The sequence below is a fragment of the Mirounga leonina genome, unplaced genomic scaffold (genome assembly GCF_011800145.1).
Source record: "Mirounga leonina isolate KUSES-001 unplaced genomic scaffold, KU_Mleo_1.0 Mir_114, whole genome shotgun sequence".
Lineage (NCBI taxonomy): Eukaryota > Metazoa > Chordata > Mammalia > Carnivora > Phocidae > Mirounga > Mirounga leonina.
Window position 1 is genome coordinate 12,909,715 of NW_023270265.1, and position 15,682 is coordinate 12,925,396.

At 55.9% G+C, this 15,682-nt stretch overlaps 1 protein-coding gene across 3 annotated transcripts; it reads right to left on the bottom strand.

The window, feature by feature from the left end:
- Positions 1 to 6,629: 6,629 nt before the first annotated feature.
- LOC118022720 (synaptotagmin-15) lies at positions 6,630 to 14,499 on the bottom strand. 3 transcript variants are annotated; one of them, XM_035023492.1, is made up of 8 exons: positions 14,421 to 14,498; positions 13,318 to 13,510; positions 12,682 to 12,824; positions 11,201 to 11,496; positions 9,912 to 10,082; positions 9,204 to 9,324; positions 8,015 to 8,194; positions 6,630 to 7,170 (listed from the first exon to the last, which is right to left on the bottom strand). In XM_035023492.1, the coding sequence occupies exons 1-8, from the start codon at positions 14,425 to 14,427 to the stop codon at positions 7,028 to 7,030; spliced, it is 1,254 nt and encodes a 417-aa protein (XP_034879383.1). In that variant the 5' UTR covers positions 14,428 to 14,498; the 3' UTR covers positions 6,630 to 7,027. The 3 variants fall into 3 exon arrangements, with proteins under 3 accessions (XP_034879383.1, XP_034879397.1, XP_034879392.1); XM_035023506.1 differs by lacking the exons at positions 12,682 to 12,824; positions 13,318 to 13,510 and having other exon boundaries at positions 11,201 to 11,519; positions 14,421 to 14,499; XM_035023501.1 differs by lacking the exons at positions 6,630 to 7,170; positions 8,015 to 8,194 and having other exon boundaries at positions 9,187 to 9,324; positions 9,584 to 10,082.
- Positions 14,500 to 15,682: the final 1,183 nt, after the last annotated feature.

Here is a 15,682-nt window from a genome sequence, read left to right on the forward strand (position 1 = left end):
GGGTTGCTGGAGTGGCGGGGGGGTGGGAGGGATGGGGTGGCTGGGTGATAGACATCGGGGAGGGTATGTGTTGTGGTGAGCGCTGTGAATTGTGCAAGACTGTTGAATCACAGATCTGTACCTCTGAAACAAATAATACAATATATGTTAAGAAAAAAAAAGAAGAAGAAGAGGGGAAGAATGAAGGGGGGGAAATCAGAGGGGGGACGAACCATGAGAGATGATGGGCTCTGAGAAACAAACTGAGGGTTCTAGAGGGGAAGGGGATGGGAGGATGGGTTAGCCTGGTGATGGGTATTAAAGAGGGCACGTTCTGCATGGAGCACTGGGTGTTATGCACAAACAATGAATCATGGAACACTACATCAAAAACCAATGATGTATGGTGATTAACATAACAATAAAAATTTAAAAAACATAATGGGAGAAAACAATTGTAATACCTCTAATCGAAATGAATTCCTACAAATCAAGAAGAAAACCACAAGCCAATAGAAAAGTGGGTAAGATCCATGAACAAGCCCTTCACAGAGGAGGAGATCAGAATGACCAAGTAACATATAAAACATGTTCAGCCTCCTTTGCCATCAGGGGAGTATGAATTAAATCCACAAGGGATACCTCTCCATTCTAAAAAGAATGACTGAAAAAGACTGACGATATCAAGTGTAGACAAAGATGTAGAGCAATGGGAACTCACACACTGCTGGTGAGAATGTGAATTTGGTACACTGACTTTGGAGAACTATTTGGCTTTATCTACTAAAATTGGGAGATATGCAAACCCTATGATCCAGCAACTCTACTTCTGGTTTAATACCCCCCCCCCGCAAATGTATAACGAATCTCAATACATCATATGGAGTCAAGGAAGCCAAATACAAAAGAGGGCTTCCTTTCCAATTCCCTATATGAACTTCGTAACAAAACAAAAAAGCCTGTGGCATTTAAGGCTGCGTGGTTACGTAGTCAAAGCGAAGAAGTGATTTCCACAAAAACCAGGTTAGTGGTTATTTTGGTGGGGAGGGAGAGGTGTGTTTGGGAGGGTGCACAAGGGAAGATTCTGGGGAGGCTGGTTTACCAGTTACCAATTTCCTGGCATCTCCAAATCCATCCTTAATACATGCTCTGCAGTGATCACGCTGCTGAACAGTAGAGGGCGCCGGAGACACATTGCAGGAGGTAGGCGCTTTTCTTGCTGGTTCCAGTAGGTGCACATCAGTCAAGACGCGGGTGTGAGGACACCGGATGGCGCTCTGCCCCTGCCACACGCCCCAGACTCGCGGCCCCTCGGCCACTTTGCGTCCTGGTCTGGCCCGTCAGTCATGTTCCCATGACCCTCCTGACATGGACACCAGAGCTCCAGCCCTCGCTCCCATCTTCTCCAGTGCCCCCACTGTCTAGCTTACCTCATCTGCCTTCTGGAAATTTGTCGTATCAGGTCAGTCAATCAGCAAAGCAATAAAAGCATATTATCAAGAACAAAAGGAAGACAATCAAATTCTGGTCATTTGCAGGATTATACTTTATCATTAGTGAAGAAAAAAACATAATTTACACAAACGGGCGGGGAGAGGGGAAAAAGGGAGGAAGGAGGGAGAAGGAAGGGAGAGGGAGGGGAGCTGACAGGGAGCGAGGGGTGGGGGGAAGGTGGAGAGATGGACAGCCCTGCAGGCCACTAACGGTGCCCAAACAGAAGCGGCTTGTCGACTAGGCACGCGAAGGGCCTTTAACACGACCCCGGCTGCGCCCTGCTGTGGGAGTGTGAAGGCACTTGGTGTTGCCTAGGGCTTTTTGGAGGTCTCTCTGGCAGTATGTAGCGGTGATACCATTTTGGACACCTGGAATCTGATCGAAATTCCAGCTCCACACCTCCTGGCTCTGGAGCCCCAAGAAATGGCATCGGCGGCCTGATGCTCACTTTCATCCTTTCTGAATGTGGGGAGTTCCTCCAGGGCTGCTGTGCAGATTTAACAAGCTGAGGTATAAAGCCCTAGGATATTTCCCAAGGGCCAGTTCCTTGCTCCCCATCTTGACAGTCATCCCACTTTGAGAAACATACCACTCGAAATAAAGCTTCAAGTGGGGAGGGGAGGAGTGACCTGGGCAAATGATTCCATGCTTAAAATAGGAAAAAACCAAGAGGCAGATATTATGATCTGTCTTAATAATAGCATACTAAATTCAATTAAGAAATAGATCCATTATGTTGAAAGAGCCCGGCTTATGGACTATAATCAGCAAACTACTTCATCCTTTTTTTTCCTTCCAGTGACCCATTCAAACCTGCTCAGCAGGTAGCTTCTCCCTGCCCTTTGGATAAAATCTAGGGCAAGGCCCATGACTTTTTTGATCACTCTTAGGTAACAATAAATTTTTCCTGTACCTTCTACTTTCCAAAGCAGGCTGTGATCAGCACTTAAATGTCCAATCCCATGTAGTCTGGACTTCCAACTTCATTGAAAGCTAAAGCTCCCCCTTCACTCCCGCCCTCACCCCGGCTCGCGCCCCTCGCAGCCTGCAATCAGAGATGGGCACGGAGCACCGTTTTCCTTTTGTGTGCTTCCACACTCCCCCAACTTGCTAACAGAGGTTTCTGCTCAACCTAGCAGGGGCAGGGAGGGGGCCCGACCGGGAGGCCGCCTAAGGGGCAGGAGAGGTCCTCCCTGACCAGTGCAGTTATGAGCTGGAGTACTCATGTGGGTACTTCAAGAGCCTCCTTGCTCTGCCAATCTCTTACCTAAGGTTCCCCGACCCCAGTGTGCCCTGGGGTGTGGGATGGCACACGGCACCATCCTCATCCCCTTTAAAGGTCTTTATTACATTGTCTGGAGATTGTATTTCCCAGACACTCTTACGAACAAGGTTCCAGGTTGCGTTTGCCAAACGTGAGATAACAGGGTGAGACTAGACAGCAGAAAGAAGGTAAAAATTGTCCTTTTCTGCCTTTGACTCTGACACTTCGGCCAGCAGCATGCTCCAGGCTCTCACAGTAATCTGGGCAAATAACTGGCAAATGGCTGTGTAAGTTCCAGTCTCTCACCACTAGAGGGTAGCAGTGGACAGCAGCGGCTTTGAGGCCTGGCCGCAGATGCCCAGTCCCGAGGTCTCCCCGACCCTGAGAGCCCTGCACAGCCACACACAAGCCCCCGGAGGTCCCCATTTCCAGAGCACATCAGTAAAGTGCACTGAATCACCCCCCCAATTCTCCACCCCTCCCTGTAGCTATGGCCACTGCCACGTAGGCTGCAGTTCCTCTCATAAAAAGGCATTGTTTGCCTCCCTGCCCCTTGATTTTGAACTTGGCCATACAACATGGCTCAGCCAATGAGATATTAAGTAAACACCAGCAGAAGATAGAGCTGTGCTTGCCCTTCTGCCTTCTCCACGAAAAGAACCCCCCACCCCCACCCCCACCCTCCGGGGAGCTGTTGCCCTTTCAGCTTGTGCTCAGAATGAACAAATGCAGAGCAGGGAGCGGACCTGAACCCAGCCAGACCCACTGCTTGAAAGCGACTTGCCTAATGTAGGTGGGCTCACACTCAGCTGGCCATAGATGGGTGAGAAATAAATGCTCATTTTAGAACAACACAGACGTTGTGATTGTTTTGTGCGATTATTGCAAAAACAGATGACAGAAGCAACTTTTCTCCTTTTGGTGTCACCGCCTTCCCACGAATTGTGTAATCAAATTCCCTATATAAAATCAGTCTTTGCTGAGAATTCTTTTTGGGGAATTCTAAGAAAAATGTTACTTTTCTGTGTGGGGTAGAGTGATGTTCATGCCGATAGATGACTAGAAAAGCTGAATAAAATACAGAAAACCTCTTACGTTACTGGAGAGCCGCCAAATTGACAAGCTGATAGGCCGTGATCTCAGAAGAAGGAAAACACAAGGAGGGGAGCTGACATTCTGTGAACCACTTTTTCCTTCAGGAAATGCCTTGATTCTCATCGAGGGGCTGGCCCTTTGGGCAGAGGGCCATGGCTAAGAGACAGTAAAGGCCGCGGCAGAGTGTCGAGTTGGAGAGATAAGAAATTGGAGATTGGGGTTGCCGAAGCAGCTGGGACTGAAGAGGCAAGATGTTGAATAGAAAGGAGATAGAAGAGTAATTCTGACACTTAGGGGTTTTTCCTTTGAGGCATTCGCTGAATTATGAAGCTGTGAATTATTTTTGCAGCAAGCCCATGAAAGATGGCAGGGCTTTTCTTTTTCTTTTCTTTTTCTGACAATAGCATGACACTGAGGGGATAAAAATTGGAGTTTAGAACCCACCAAGGAAGAGAAGCCTAGTAAACATACCAGAGCCTCACTTGGTGATCCAAATGGTATCCTTGGAAGACTACACCCTAAAAATGGGGGAAAACCAGAAGTGGTTACAAAAACTGCGACCTAAGGGTACCAGGGTGGCTCAGTCAGTTAAGTGTCTGCCTCCTGATTTCGGCTCAGGTCATGATCTCAGGGTTGTGGGATTGAGCCCCGAGTCGGGCTCCACGCTGAGAGTGGGGCCTGCCTCTCCCTCTCCCTGTGCCCTCCCCCTACTTGTGCCCTCTCTTTAAAAACAACAACAACAAAAACCCTGCAACCCAGACTCCAGTTAGTTCATCACCAGACTGGATTAAGGTGACCTCTCCCCATTCCGTCAACCAGAGGATATAGTAAACCCTCTCTGGAGGAATGCTGTCTCCTGGAGCTACTATAATTTATCATCATGGTCAGCATTAGACAATATATTGTCAAACATTCCAAGTGACGGGACCAAAGGGAGAAAACATACACAATAAAACTGACCCACTGATGACACAGATATTGGTGTGATTGACAAAACAGAGACTTTCATCAGAGAACTGGAATTGATCACAAAGCATCAGATGGAAATTTAGAACTGAAAAATGCAGTAATTGAAATTAAGGACTTAGCATATAGGTTAACCACAATTAGACTTAGCAGAAGAAAGATTTAGTAAAATGTAAGAGGGCAGTATAAAAACTCTAAGCTGAAGCACAGGTGTAAGGGGAGTGGAAAATGCAGCACGGTGCGCAGGAGTCCTGTGGGAGCTGGCTGGAAGATCTAACGGGTGTGTGACTGGAGTCTCAGAAGAAGAGGAGAGGAAGAAGGGGCAGAAATCATATCTGAAGAAATATGGGCTGAGAATTTTCCAAAACTGATGAAGCTTTATTACTCCCAGGGTGGATAAATAAAAGGAAAATTGCCTGGGCGCCTGGGTGGCTCAGTTGTTAAGCGTCTGCCTTCCGCTCAGGTCATGATCCCGGGGTTCTGGGATCAAGCCCCGCATCGGTCTCCCTGCTCAGTGGGTAGCCTGCTTCTCCCTCTCCCACTCCCCCTGCTTGTGTTCCCTCTCTCTGTGTCTCTCTCTGTCAAAATAAATAAATAAAATCTTAAAAAAAAAAACTAAAGAAAAGGAAAATTGCTTAAAGTATACCATACTCAAATTGCTGATAACCAAAGATTAAGAGAAAATATTAAAAGCAGCTAAGGGTGGGAAGGAGAGGGAGATGCATTACTTTCCAAGGAGAAACAATAGCATTGATAACTTACTTGTCAACAGAAATGATGGAAGTAAAAAGACAATGAACACCATTTTTAAACTGCAGACAGAAAAGAAAATGTCAGCCCAGAATTCTATTTCCACAAAAAAATCCTTTAAAAATGAATTTGAAATAGACATTTCTATTCAAAAACTAAGAAAATGCGCTGTGAGCAGATCTGCACTAAAAGAAATACTAAAAAGAGTTCTTCAAGTAGGAGGAACATGATCTCAGGTAGAATCCCAGAAATGCAGGAAAGAATGAAAAGCAAAAGAAAGAGCAACTCTGTGGGTGAATATAAATGAATATTGACTGAACACAGTAATAATAGTAATGTCTTGCTAGATGTAAGGTATATGTGGAATTTAGATGAATGATATCAATACCATTAAAAACTGGCTCTGGGGAGGATGGGCCATGGGCAGGATGTGACATAGCCCTGGGAGGGACCCAACACAGGTGAGGGCCTCCCCAGCTGGCACAGGGAGCGGGAGCCGAGAACCTGTCCGCCCCTTGGTACCTGGGCGGACTGCTCCCAGTGTTCTTTCCCAGCTCCTGAAGCTGGCGGGTCTCGATCCCGGAGAGCTTTCTCTCCTGAGCTGTGGGCACGCTGTGCTTCCCAGGCGTCTGGGAGCTGTTCCATACCAACACGCCCACCCCCAACCCAACTTTCAGACTGTGCTATTTATTGTGGACTGGCTAAAATCAGTGCTTTGGGCACCTCCGGCCCCCCATGAGGCCCCCAGAGCAGTTTGTTTTCTCTGCCAGGTGAAAGTTAGGGAAACCACAGCTGAGACGTGGTGCGAGTCCAGCGCCAAGCTGTCGTCAGCTTTCTGGGATGGTGGAGCCCAGGTCTCTGTTCAGCACACACAGCTATGCTATCACGGAACAGCATCGTTCTTCTTCTTTTTTTAATTCTTATGTTAATCCCCTACATTACATCATTAGTTTTAGATGTAGTGTTCCATGATTCATTGTTTGTGCATAACACCCAGTGCTCCATGCAGAACATGCCCTCCTCAATACCCACCACCAGGCTAACCCATCCTCCCACCCCCCTCCCCTCTAGAACCCTCAGTTTGTTTTTCAGAGTCCATCGTCTCTCATGGTTCGTCTACCCCTCCGATTTCCCCCGCTTCATTCTTCCCCTCCCAGCATCGTTCTTCTGAAAGCCTGAGATTCCGGTCCAGCGGAGACTGTGCTGACCAGGGGTTGGAATTCGCAGCCCAGGCAGCCCCACGGGTGGAGGAGGATGGAGTGAGTTGGGAGGGTCTCTGAGGCTGGCAGATGGCGGCGAGCCACACTGCTGACCTGGCTGGGGCTCTCTCGTCCCCTCTTCTCTCCTGTGCATCAGCATGCACGCTGCCCCGGCTCGGGCTGGCCTGGCAGCCCAGTGGGGTGCTGGCCGGAGCGCCCAGGCCTGCGGCTGCCGTGGGAGAGGGCAGGCTCCGGAGGCAGACCGGAGGTCCCAGCCGAGTCAGGGCTCAGGTGGGGGACAGAGCGCATGCCAGCGCTTTACCAGCTCCTTGGGCTTGCTGAGCATCTCATTCCAGTGCTCCAGCTGTCTGCCTCGGGTGCACATGTAAGGGCCCACCACCACCCGGCCCAGCTGGTGGCTGGCTGTGGGGGAGGGAAAAACACCATCATTCTCTGGAGCACAGAAACCACCTCACCTCGGGCCTTCTCTTTCTCTCTCTTACTCCTCCTCTCAAAGGACGGAGCCGGCCCCCTCCCTCTTTAAGCTCGAGCTGACAGCCCCCAAAGGGATCCTGGCTTTGCTCTGGAATTGGACATAGGGGGAGAAGGGCCCCCAGGTGGGGAGAGCCAGCCCTTGGGAGTCATCCACTCTTAAGCCAACTTCACGTCAAAGAGCTGAGGGAGAAAGGGGCCCCTCCAGAAAGAAGCCCTCTTCCATCAGCCCACTGTATGTTCAGAGGGAATATTCAACAATTTTCTCCCACCAAGTGCCATGGTGGAGAAGGGCCGGAAGCTCTGGTCCATGAGGCCAGCTAGCCCGATGGCCCTGCTCCCCCAGATGCTGCGAGTGGACACAGGGTGTCCTGTCACCCGCCCTGAACCTCACCCAGGACCCTAAAGTTTTGTCTGGAAGGTACGAGGCAAGGTAGGGCACACAACGACCCTCAGCATCAGGTCACTTGGCTGGTGGCCGGCAGCCAGGCCGCCACCCAAACTCTCTGGTGGCTTGCTCCAAGAGTGGGTAGCAGAAGCCACCCTTTAACCTCTCCGTATGGGGCCACGGAGAATCAAACTGGAACAAAGCGGGGTGTGAATCCCGGCTCTCCTGCTAGCAAGCGCTGTGTCCTTGGGCGAGTATCTCAGCCTCTCTGAGTTCTAGTTTCCCTAGGCAGAGAGCAGAAACCTCTCTCTGTGGGTCCATACTGCCTGAACGCTCCTCCTTTGCCCATTTCCCCCACAGCCCGGGGGTGGGGTGGGGTGGCCTTACTCTCCCCTCTGGCGCTCTGCACCACTGTCAGGCTGAGGCTGGCCGTGTCCAGCTCCACGGGGTCGGCCCTGAAGCTGAAAGTCTCGCTGTACACGGGGTTGGCGGAGCCCAGCACAGCCGAAGTCTTCTTGCACTTGACAACCTTGTTGTGGTTCATCAGAGACACTTTGACAAACACACCTAAGGGGCAGTGCGGACCGTGGGCTGGGAGAGACAGGCAGAGTCCAGCCTCTGGCCCGTGGGAGGTCTGGCTGGGAGGGCACACGCCCACCCTGGGCGCCAGCACCCCCCTTCTCCCAGCTGCTGTGGCCAGAAGGCATTGCAAGAGGAAACAGGGTTGATTAGTGTGTGGGGCTTACGTTGCCCAAGGAAACGCTTGGCTCCCTCCCTTCCTTTTCCTTCCTGTGTGTCTCCTGAGTGCATCCACGGCTCGGCTGGCCCTTGTTTCCCAGAGCCTGGCACCACACCACACGCCCATCCCTCCCGTTGGTGGGGAGGGGCCCTGCCTGCTGAGTGCTCAGGCTCCCTGGGGCCCCTCAAACCCCTTCTCCTTCAGAGGGCCAAGTTTTTTTGGGGTGGGGCTCACATGGGTTTTGGATCCACAGTGGAAGGTTGAATGACAACTTGCTTCCAGTGACCCGGATGTGGAGACGCAGAGGTGGCAGATAGCTACCACCTTGCGGGGGGCGGGGGGGGGGGGAGCGGTGCACATAAGGGCAGGACGTTCCGGCTCCGCTCCTCCAGCTGCTGGGTTCTGGGAGGCCAGAGGAAGCAGGGCACCGTGCTCCCTGCTGGCCTGGGATGCGTCTTCTTCCAGCCGAGCGTCCTGCCTCGTGTACAGGGAGCCCTCCCTGGGGGCGGTGGGGCAAGGGGCCTAGCCCTGGAGGAACTGGACTCCTTCATGGAAGGACAGAGGTGGAGGCAGAAGGACAGCACCATTCAAGGAGCCGAGACACTGCCTTGGGAGGGGCAGACTTGGTCTCAGGCGTGTTAGGGGTCTTGGTGGAGGCCAAAGGGATTCAGTCTTGGGTTCAGTATAAGGAAGTGGCTTCCCACATCACAGGGGATAGTGAGCACTCCGTGGTGGGCCACATGCAGGCAGAAACTGGAGGGTCAGAGGAAAGGGTCAGACTCCAGCCCCGGGCCCCAGGCTCACAGGACAGGGCCTGCCCTGAGAAGGAAAACTTACTGACGAAACTCGGGTCCTTCTGGAGCCGAAGGCCCTTGGCTCGCAGCACGACCACGGTCAGGAGACACAGGCAGTCATTGTAGCTGAGACAGAACTGCAGGTCTCCAAACTCGGAGGGAGGCTGGAGAGGCCGGGGGGAAAGCACCCTTGTCACTCAGCAGGTGCTGGAGGAGCCATGGGACCTTCCCGACAGCCTTCCTCCCTCCTCCCAGCAGTCAGGCACTGGTACGGGGTTTCTCCTTTCAGCCCACCGGCATTTTACAGATGGGGAAACTGAGGTCTGGACAGTCGAAGGGCCTTGCTGAAGATCACATAGTAGTGAGGGTCAGAGCTGAGGGTTCAAATCCAGGTCTAGGGGATTCCAAAGCCTTCCAAGCTACCTGGGTCCTCTCGGAGGCGGGGGCAGGAGGAGAGGGTATTTTCCTTGGCTGGTCCATTTGGGGTGTCACCTTTCACAGGTGTCTGGTTTGGATGGGAATCAAGTTGCTCCAGGTAATCTGGTCTCCAGGGCAAAAGAACCTCAGGCGGCCCTTCCTTGCCCAGGAGCAGCTCCACCCCGCCCCCGGTCCCGTGCGGCTGCAGCCCAGGCCCTGAACCCGAGTCACACTTGCTTGGGCTGATGTCGGCCAGCAGGCGCTGGGCCACACTACCGGCTGCCCACGGCAGTCCGACACGCAGCGGTATGTGGCGGGTGACCTTGACCTTTACCTCTCTGCTCTCGGCCTCCAGGTCTCTCCAGATGACGTGCGGGCAGTCACCTGCCAGAGTCTCATTTCTCAGGGGGAAGAACACCTGGCCCAGGAGCTGGTGCTTCCTCTGCCTGTCCACGTGGTACACGGAGAACCTGAGTACCCTCTGTGTGATGCTCTTGCTGGACACCTGGGAGAGATGAGGGTCTGGGCTGGGGTCGGGCGTGGAGACAGGGGATGGGAGGGTGTGGCACGCTGTTCTGGACACAGGAGCTTTTGGTGAGAGGTGGCTCAGCCAGGGACCTGCAGCCCTCAAACCCAGGCATCCTAGATTTTCTTCTCTTTCTCGTCTCCTTCCCCTTCCCCCATAAAGCTCAGAGAGGCTAGGATCAAGTTGGGGTGGGGACAGGGCAGGGAAGTGATGAGTAAACAGAAGTAAGTTTGTGAGCATGACGTGCAGCCACACTGGGCAGAACGGCTAACTGCCTTGGCTCTTCATGTCCTGAGAAGAGCAAGGTCACCTGTGAATTCCCACAGCCTTGACCCTCAGCAAAAGTGCAGGGAGCTGGGCCCCATGCCAGCTCTCTTTTCAGCTCCAGCTCTCGGGCCCAGAAGAAGGCAAGAATTAGGGCTCTGGCCTCAGCAATCACACTCTTCCCGGATGCTGAGTGGTCTCTCCTCACCTGGCCAGTCAGCCGGCTGCCCGGCTCTTGAAAATGTTTGTCTAAGGCCTCAAGGCAGCTCTTGATGGCTGGTTTCCCATAAGGGCCCCCAGTCACTTGTTCAGGCTCCCAGGCCCCTGTGAGCTTGGCTCAGTGCCCTGACAGACTCTGCACCTCCAGACCTTGAGCCTGCCTGTCCTCGGGGCAGCCAAGGCACCGCCTGCAGCACCATGGCTCCTGGGGCCTGCGCTGGCCTCCGATAGGCTGGGCGAGTTCCTGCCCCTGCTCCAGGGATCACCTTGCCAGAAGCCCCCTAGTGATCCAGGGCTTTGGACTGCTTCTCCAGAGCCCCATGGGCCAGAGCCTGGCATTCAGTAGGTGTTCCAAGAATGTGTTTTCTCTTTCTCTCCCTGACAGAGGAAGCCCAGCTCTCTACCCCCTCACCTCCCTGGTCTCGCCCCTACCCGCATCATCAGGGCTCTGGGCTCTTGCAGGCCCTGACCTGGCAGACAGGTAAAGCAGAGCTGGTGGCACTAGGGGCCTCGGGGGGCTGCAGGGCCCTGGCCGTCACAGGAGGCTGGGGCTCACCTGCACAATATCTGCTCTTTCCCTGGAAGCCAGACCCTGTCTGCTCCAGAGGTCGTACCTGGAAGATGAAGTGCTCATCAAACTGCGGGTTGGAGGTTTTGCATTTGGTCTTGGACTGGAGGAAGCACCGCTCGTCGGGCAGCAGATGGAGCTTCACCAGGGGGCTGCAGGTCTCCGAGGGGACTTGCAGCCTCTGCACCTTGATCAAGCCCACCAGCAGCCGCTCGGCTTCCTGCTGGTATTCCACAGAAAACCACAGCCGCCCCAGGCAGCCCTCGGGGAAGTCGGTCTCACTCTTGTCCTCCAGGAACTTGTATAGCTCTGGGTTGATGGTCCCCATCATGCCTGCATTTCCTACAACACAGGGGTGGGGCGGTCTGCCAGGCCAGAGGAAGGCAGGGACGTGGGGGACAGTAAGCTCTGGGCTTCACCATCCCTGCCCCAACCCATCTCTTCTTGACTGAGCCTCCAGCAAGCAGTTCACTGGCCTCTCCTGACCGCATCTGCTCCATGCTCTTCTCCAGACTGAGCACAGCCCCTCTCTCTAGGGCAACTCCTCCAGGAAGCCTGACAACACTAAGGCATGACATATCCAGGTCTGCTCCGCTCTGAGGCCCCCAGCAGAGTGTTCAGTATTCATTTAACCCCGGCGCCTCGGTCAGGGCCTGCTTGGGGGGTACCCAGTGCCCAGCACCTGGCCTGGCTTCTGTTCATGGGGTCCAGAAGATGTCTCAGTGATAAAGTGCTGTCTCTTTCCTTCCTCTTCAAATTAGAAGGGTATATGCCTGGGACTAGCTGATCATTGGGTGGTTCCTGGGAAGGTATCTTGGGAGGTCTTCAGAGCAAAGGGGTGGGCAGAAAGCTGTGCGCCCAGCTCCTACCATTCTGCCCTCTGGATCAGCCAACCTATCAACCTAGAACAGAACCCACTGAGCGTTCTGGGTTCCAATCCCAGATCTGTTGCTTACTGCCTCTGTGCCCTTGAGCAGGGCACTGTTAACTTTCTGAGCCTCTGTTTATGAATGTATAAAATGGGGTGAAGATCTCTTCTCCCACAGAGGCATGGTGAGGTCTAACTCCACAACGGCACCTGAGGCCGTATCTGGCACAGGCCGGGGGCGCAGCAGGCATTCGGTAAACCCAAGTACCTGCAAGGAGTGGTCCCTGGGCAACTCTTTCCAAGGGAAACCAGAAGACTCTGCCCAGAGCCCTGGGATCCCAAGGGAAATGGCTTTACTGCTGAGACTGGGCACACCCCTGCCAGCAACAGCCTTGCTTCTGGTTCACTCCGGGGGTCCAACCTGGGGGGTGGGGTTGCTGCCCAAATTCTGCCTTCAGGAGGCCAGTGGTGTGGGCTTTCCCCAGGCATCACAGTCCTGGTGGTCTCTGCCCCCAGAACAAGCAGACCTGGTAACTGGGGGCCTCGCTGGGGGGCTGCTGGTCCAGGCTGTTTTCCAGAGCCAGGCCCATGAAAGCAAATGGGCTCGCCCTGGCCTGAAGGGAGCCTGAGTCCAGACGGGCTCTGGCAGGAGCACTCACCAAAGCTGCCGCGGGAGGGGTGGCGCATGGGCTCCGGGGCGAGGCGGTGGTCCCGTGGGGCCTGGGCCCACTCTCCACGGTGTAGGGGTACCCAGTCTCGGTCTTGGAGGGAAGGGAGCACCACGAATGGCACACCTGGGGGCCTGTTCCGAGGGGGGGAGATGACACACGTGTTGGCGGCAAGAGAACAACGTGGCCTCAGTGCGCTCAGCCCTAGGGGTTGAGTGCCAGAGGCTGCAGGAAGAAAAGCCAGTGGGAGCCAGGAGGAGGCAAGAGCACCATTTTCTGGCCCCCCCCTCCGCCCCCCGCCCAAAGCCAACACCTCTGTCTGTCTGCAGCCAGCGGAGACTTGCAGAAGGAGCACTGCTTCTGGAGTCACTCTGCCTGGACTCTAATGCCTGTTCTAGCACTTACTAGTCCTGCTCCTTGGACCTGCCACATATGTCTTTCCTTATCTGGAAAATGAGCCTCATCATGCCTGCCCCATAGCTTGTAGTGATGATTCTGGGGTTTCTTTGTAGCACAAGGAGGCGCTCCATAAACAGACCTCCCTTTCGCACCCTACTCCAAGGGAAACTCCACGGGGAGGGCCCTAAGCAAGGCCAGGAGCTTGCTTGGCCCCACATCCTGCCTCACCTGCTTGGCTGGGTCCTGGCATGTGGTGGGTAGAGCTTGCCCCCCTGAATGCCGGATGCAGCGGTGCTCCCCGGCAGCTCCTCATAGGTGAACGTGGCACGAAGCTTCTTCCAGAGACAGCAGCTCACCCAGATGAGCAACAGGAGTGGCAGCAGCCCCCCAGCGAGGCCCCCAATGACCAGGGCCACCTGCTCTGGGAGGCAGAGACCACCAGGACTGTGATGCCTGGGGAAAGCCACTCCCCCTCACACCACTGGCCTGCTGGGGGGCCCAATTTGGGCAGCAACCTCACCCCCTGGGTTGGACCCCGGGAGTGACAGAGAAGCAAGCTTCCTGTTCCTTTGGAAAGCAGCCATGAACCATTTTCTTGTGCTCCTGAGTAGACATTGAATCTGCTCTTACCAGAACCTTTATCTTCCCTGGGTTCCTGTTCAGGCTGAGAGTAAGCCTGAGTGTGGGCATCATGTACTTAAGGAAAGCCCAGGAAGGGATGATGCCCGGGTTTGCATTCCTGGCCCTATCCTCTGGGGTCTTGGAACCTGCTGAGAGGCTGGACTCATGTTTGAATTCTGTAACCTTCTCTAAAACCCAATCCCTTCCTCAACCCTCTATCAAGATGAACCCACTTAGGGGAGTCAGTTGAAGACGACAGGAGTGTGGATGAGGAAAGGGGCGTGTGAGAAACAGAGACACAAGGACGCTTCGCTGCCTGCACCCGGTCATTTGCGGGGGCCTGTCCGGATCCACTCGCGTTCAGCGCCCCCTGAGAGCCCTGGCACGCTCGTTCCCAGGCGCCGGCTGCCTGCCCTCGATGGGCGAAGAAGGTGCCTCTTTCGGGTCAGGTGTGGACAAGGGGCTTGCCGGGCTCTGGGGTCTGGACCGAGGGGACTGGTGAGAAGGCGGGGCCCCCACCCTTCCTGACCCGCAACCGTCTGGGAGGAGAGGGTCTCACTCTCCCCTTCACCCCGCCCCGCGCTAGGAGCCACACGCAGGGTGCGGACTGAGCCCCAGCGGGGCAGGCGGGGCGAGGCAGAGGGCGGCCACTGGGGGCCGAGGGGCCCGGGCGCGGCGCTGGGGGCGAGGGTGGGGCGGGGGGCACTTACCTGCCATGGGACTGCTCGGGCCGGCTGTCGGGGCTGGGGCGCCCAGGTCTCCGCGCCTGCAGCCGCCGCGGGGCAGGCTTTTAAGGCCCGGCGGGGGCCGTCAGGCGGGCGCGGGGGCGGTCCCCCGTCGCGCCCGGGCCCTGGCGGCAGACGGCGGGGGGCAGGCAGCCAGCCCCCGGACGCCGCAGCTCCGCCCCGGCCAGGCCCTGCTCGCCGCCCCAGAGCGGAGCCGCGGGTGCGCGCCCGGAAACTGCAGGGCTCCGGGCTGGGCCGCACGGGGTGCCCGGGGCTCCCCGCGGCTCGGGCGGGGTGGGGTGCGAGGGCCCCCGGGTCCGGGAGGCCAGGGCCAACGCCTTCGCCGCCGCGTCTGATAGAGGGTTCAGCACCCGGCCCTTCACGCCCGGCCGCCTGGGCAAAGCCACCTGCCGGTGTAGGAGGGCGCCTCCACCTTCCGCGGCCCCCCGCAGGCTGCGGCTGCGCCCCCCTCCCCAACGCCCCTGGCCCAGCACCCACCCGGGCTGCGGGGCCCTGCCCGGCTCCCAGGGCGGACTCTCCGCGCGGGGTCCCGGGTCCCCGCGCAGCCTGTCCGGCCGCGGGGGCGCGCGGTGCGGCGCTGAAGTTCACACGTCCGCGGTCGAAACACACAAAATAATGAGGCGTCGGAGAGCCCGGGGTCTGCAGCCGGCCCGCCGGGGTTCCGACGCCGGCTCCCCACTTGGGGCAGTTTCCTTCAGCACTCTGGGCTCTCTGTCCTCAGTTGGGTTAGTAAGAGTACTCTCTCTGGGTGAAAGTACGTAATGGACACGGCTTAGATCGGTGACTTGGCCTGAAGGTGAGGGGCTGGGGGTGCACAGCGAGTGCCAGCCACTACAGTGGTGATTGTGTGACCAGGGTGGCGTCGTCTGGGTCCCCTGGACACCCGCAACCCCTATTATTGTAGTGATGATTATTAGACCGCAGGGGCAGTGCCCGTCGAGACCAGTGGACGCAGCCTTGACGGGAGGCTCGAGTAAGGGCCCTCCAGTTTCTGTGCCCGCTCCCACCCGGCGTGCGCCCCGTTGGAGGATGCGCCCCCTCTTGGGGCAGCGCCCAGCGTCCCTGCGGGGCGCTCTGGTGGGAGCATCTGAGACCTTGAGGCGGCATCTGTAGCTGGGGACCGAAAGGGATTTATGTGTGCGGAGAGGGAGGGTCGGTCTTATATTACAGCCTTGTAGGTCGTGTCCAAAGAGGGAGTATGGGCCCCGCTCCTGCCTGGCACCTGC

Coding starts and splice junctions, on each gene's coding strand:
- LOC118022720 (XM_035023492.1), bottom strand. Junction 12,825..13,317: donor GCCAGGACCCAGCCAAGCAG/GTGAGGCAGGAT, acceptor CCCTCGGAACAG/GCCCCCAGGTGTGCCATTCG. Junction 7,171..8,014: donor GCAGAGCGCCAGAGGGGAGA/GTAAGGCCACCC, acceptor CCTCCCCCACAG/CCAGCCACCAGCTGGGCCGG.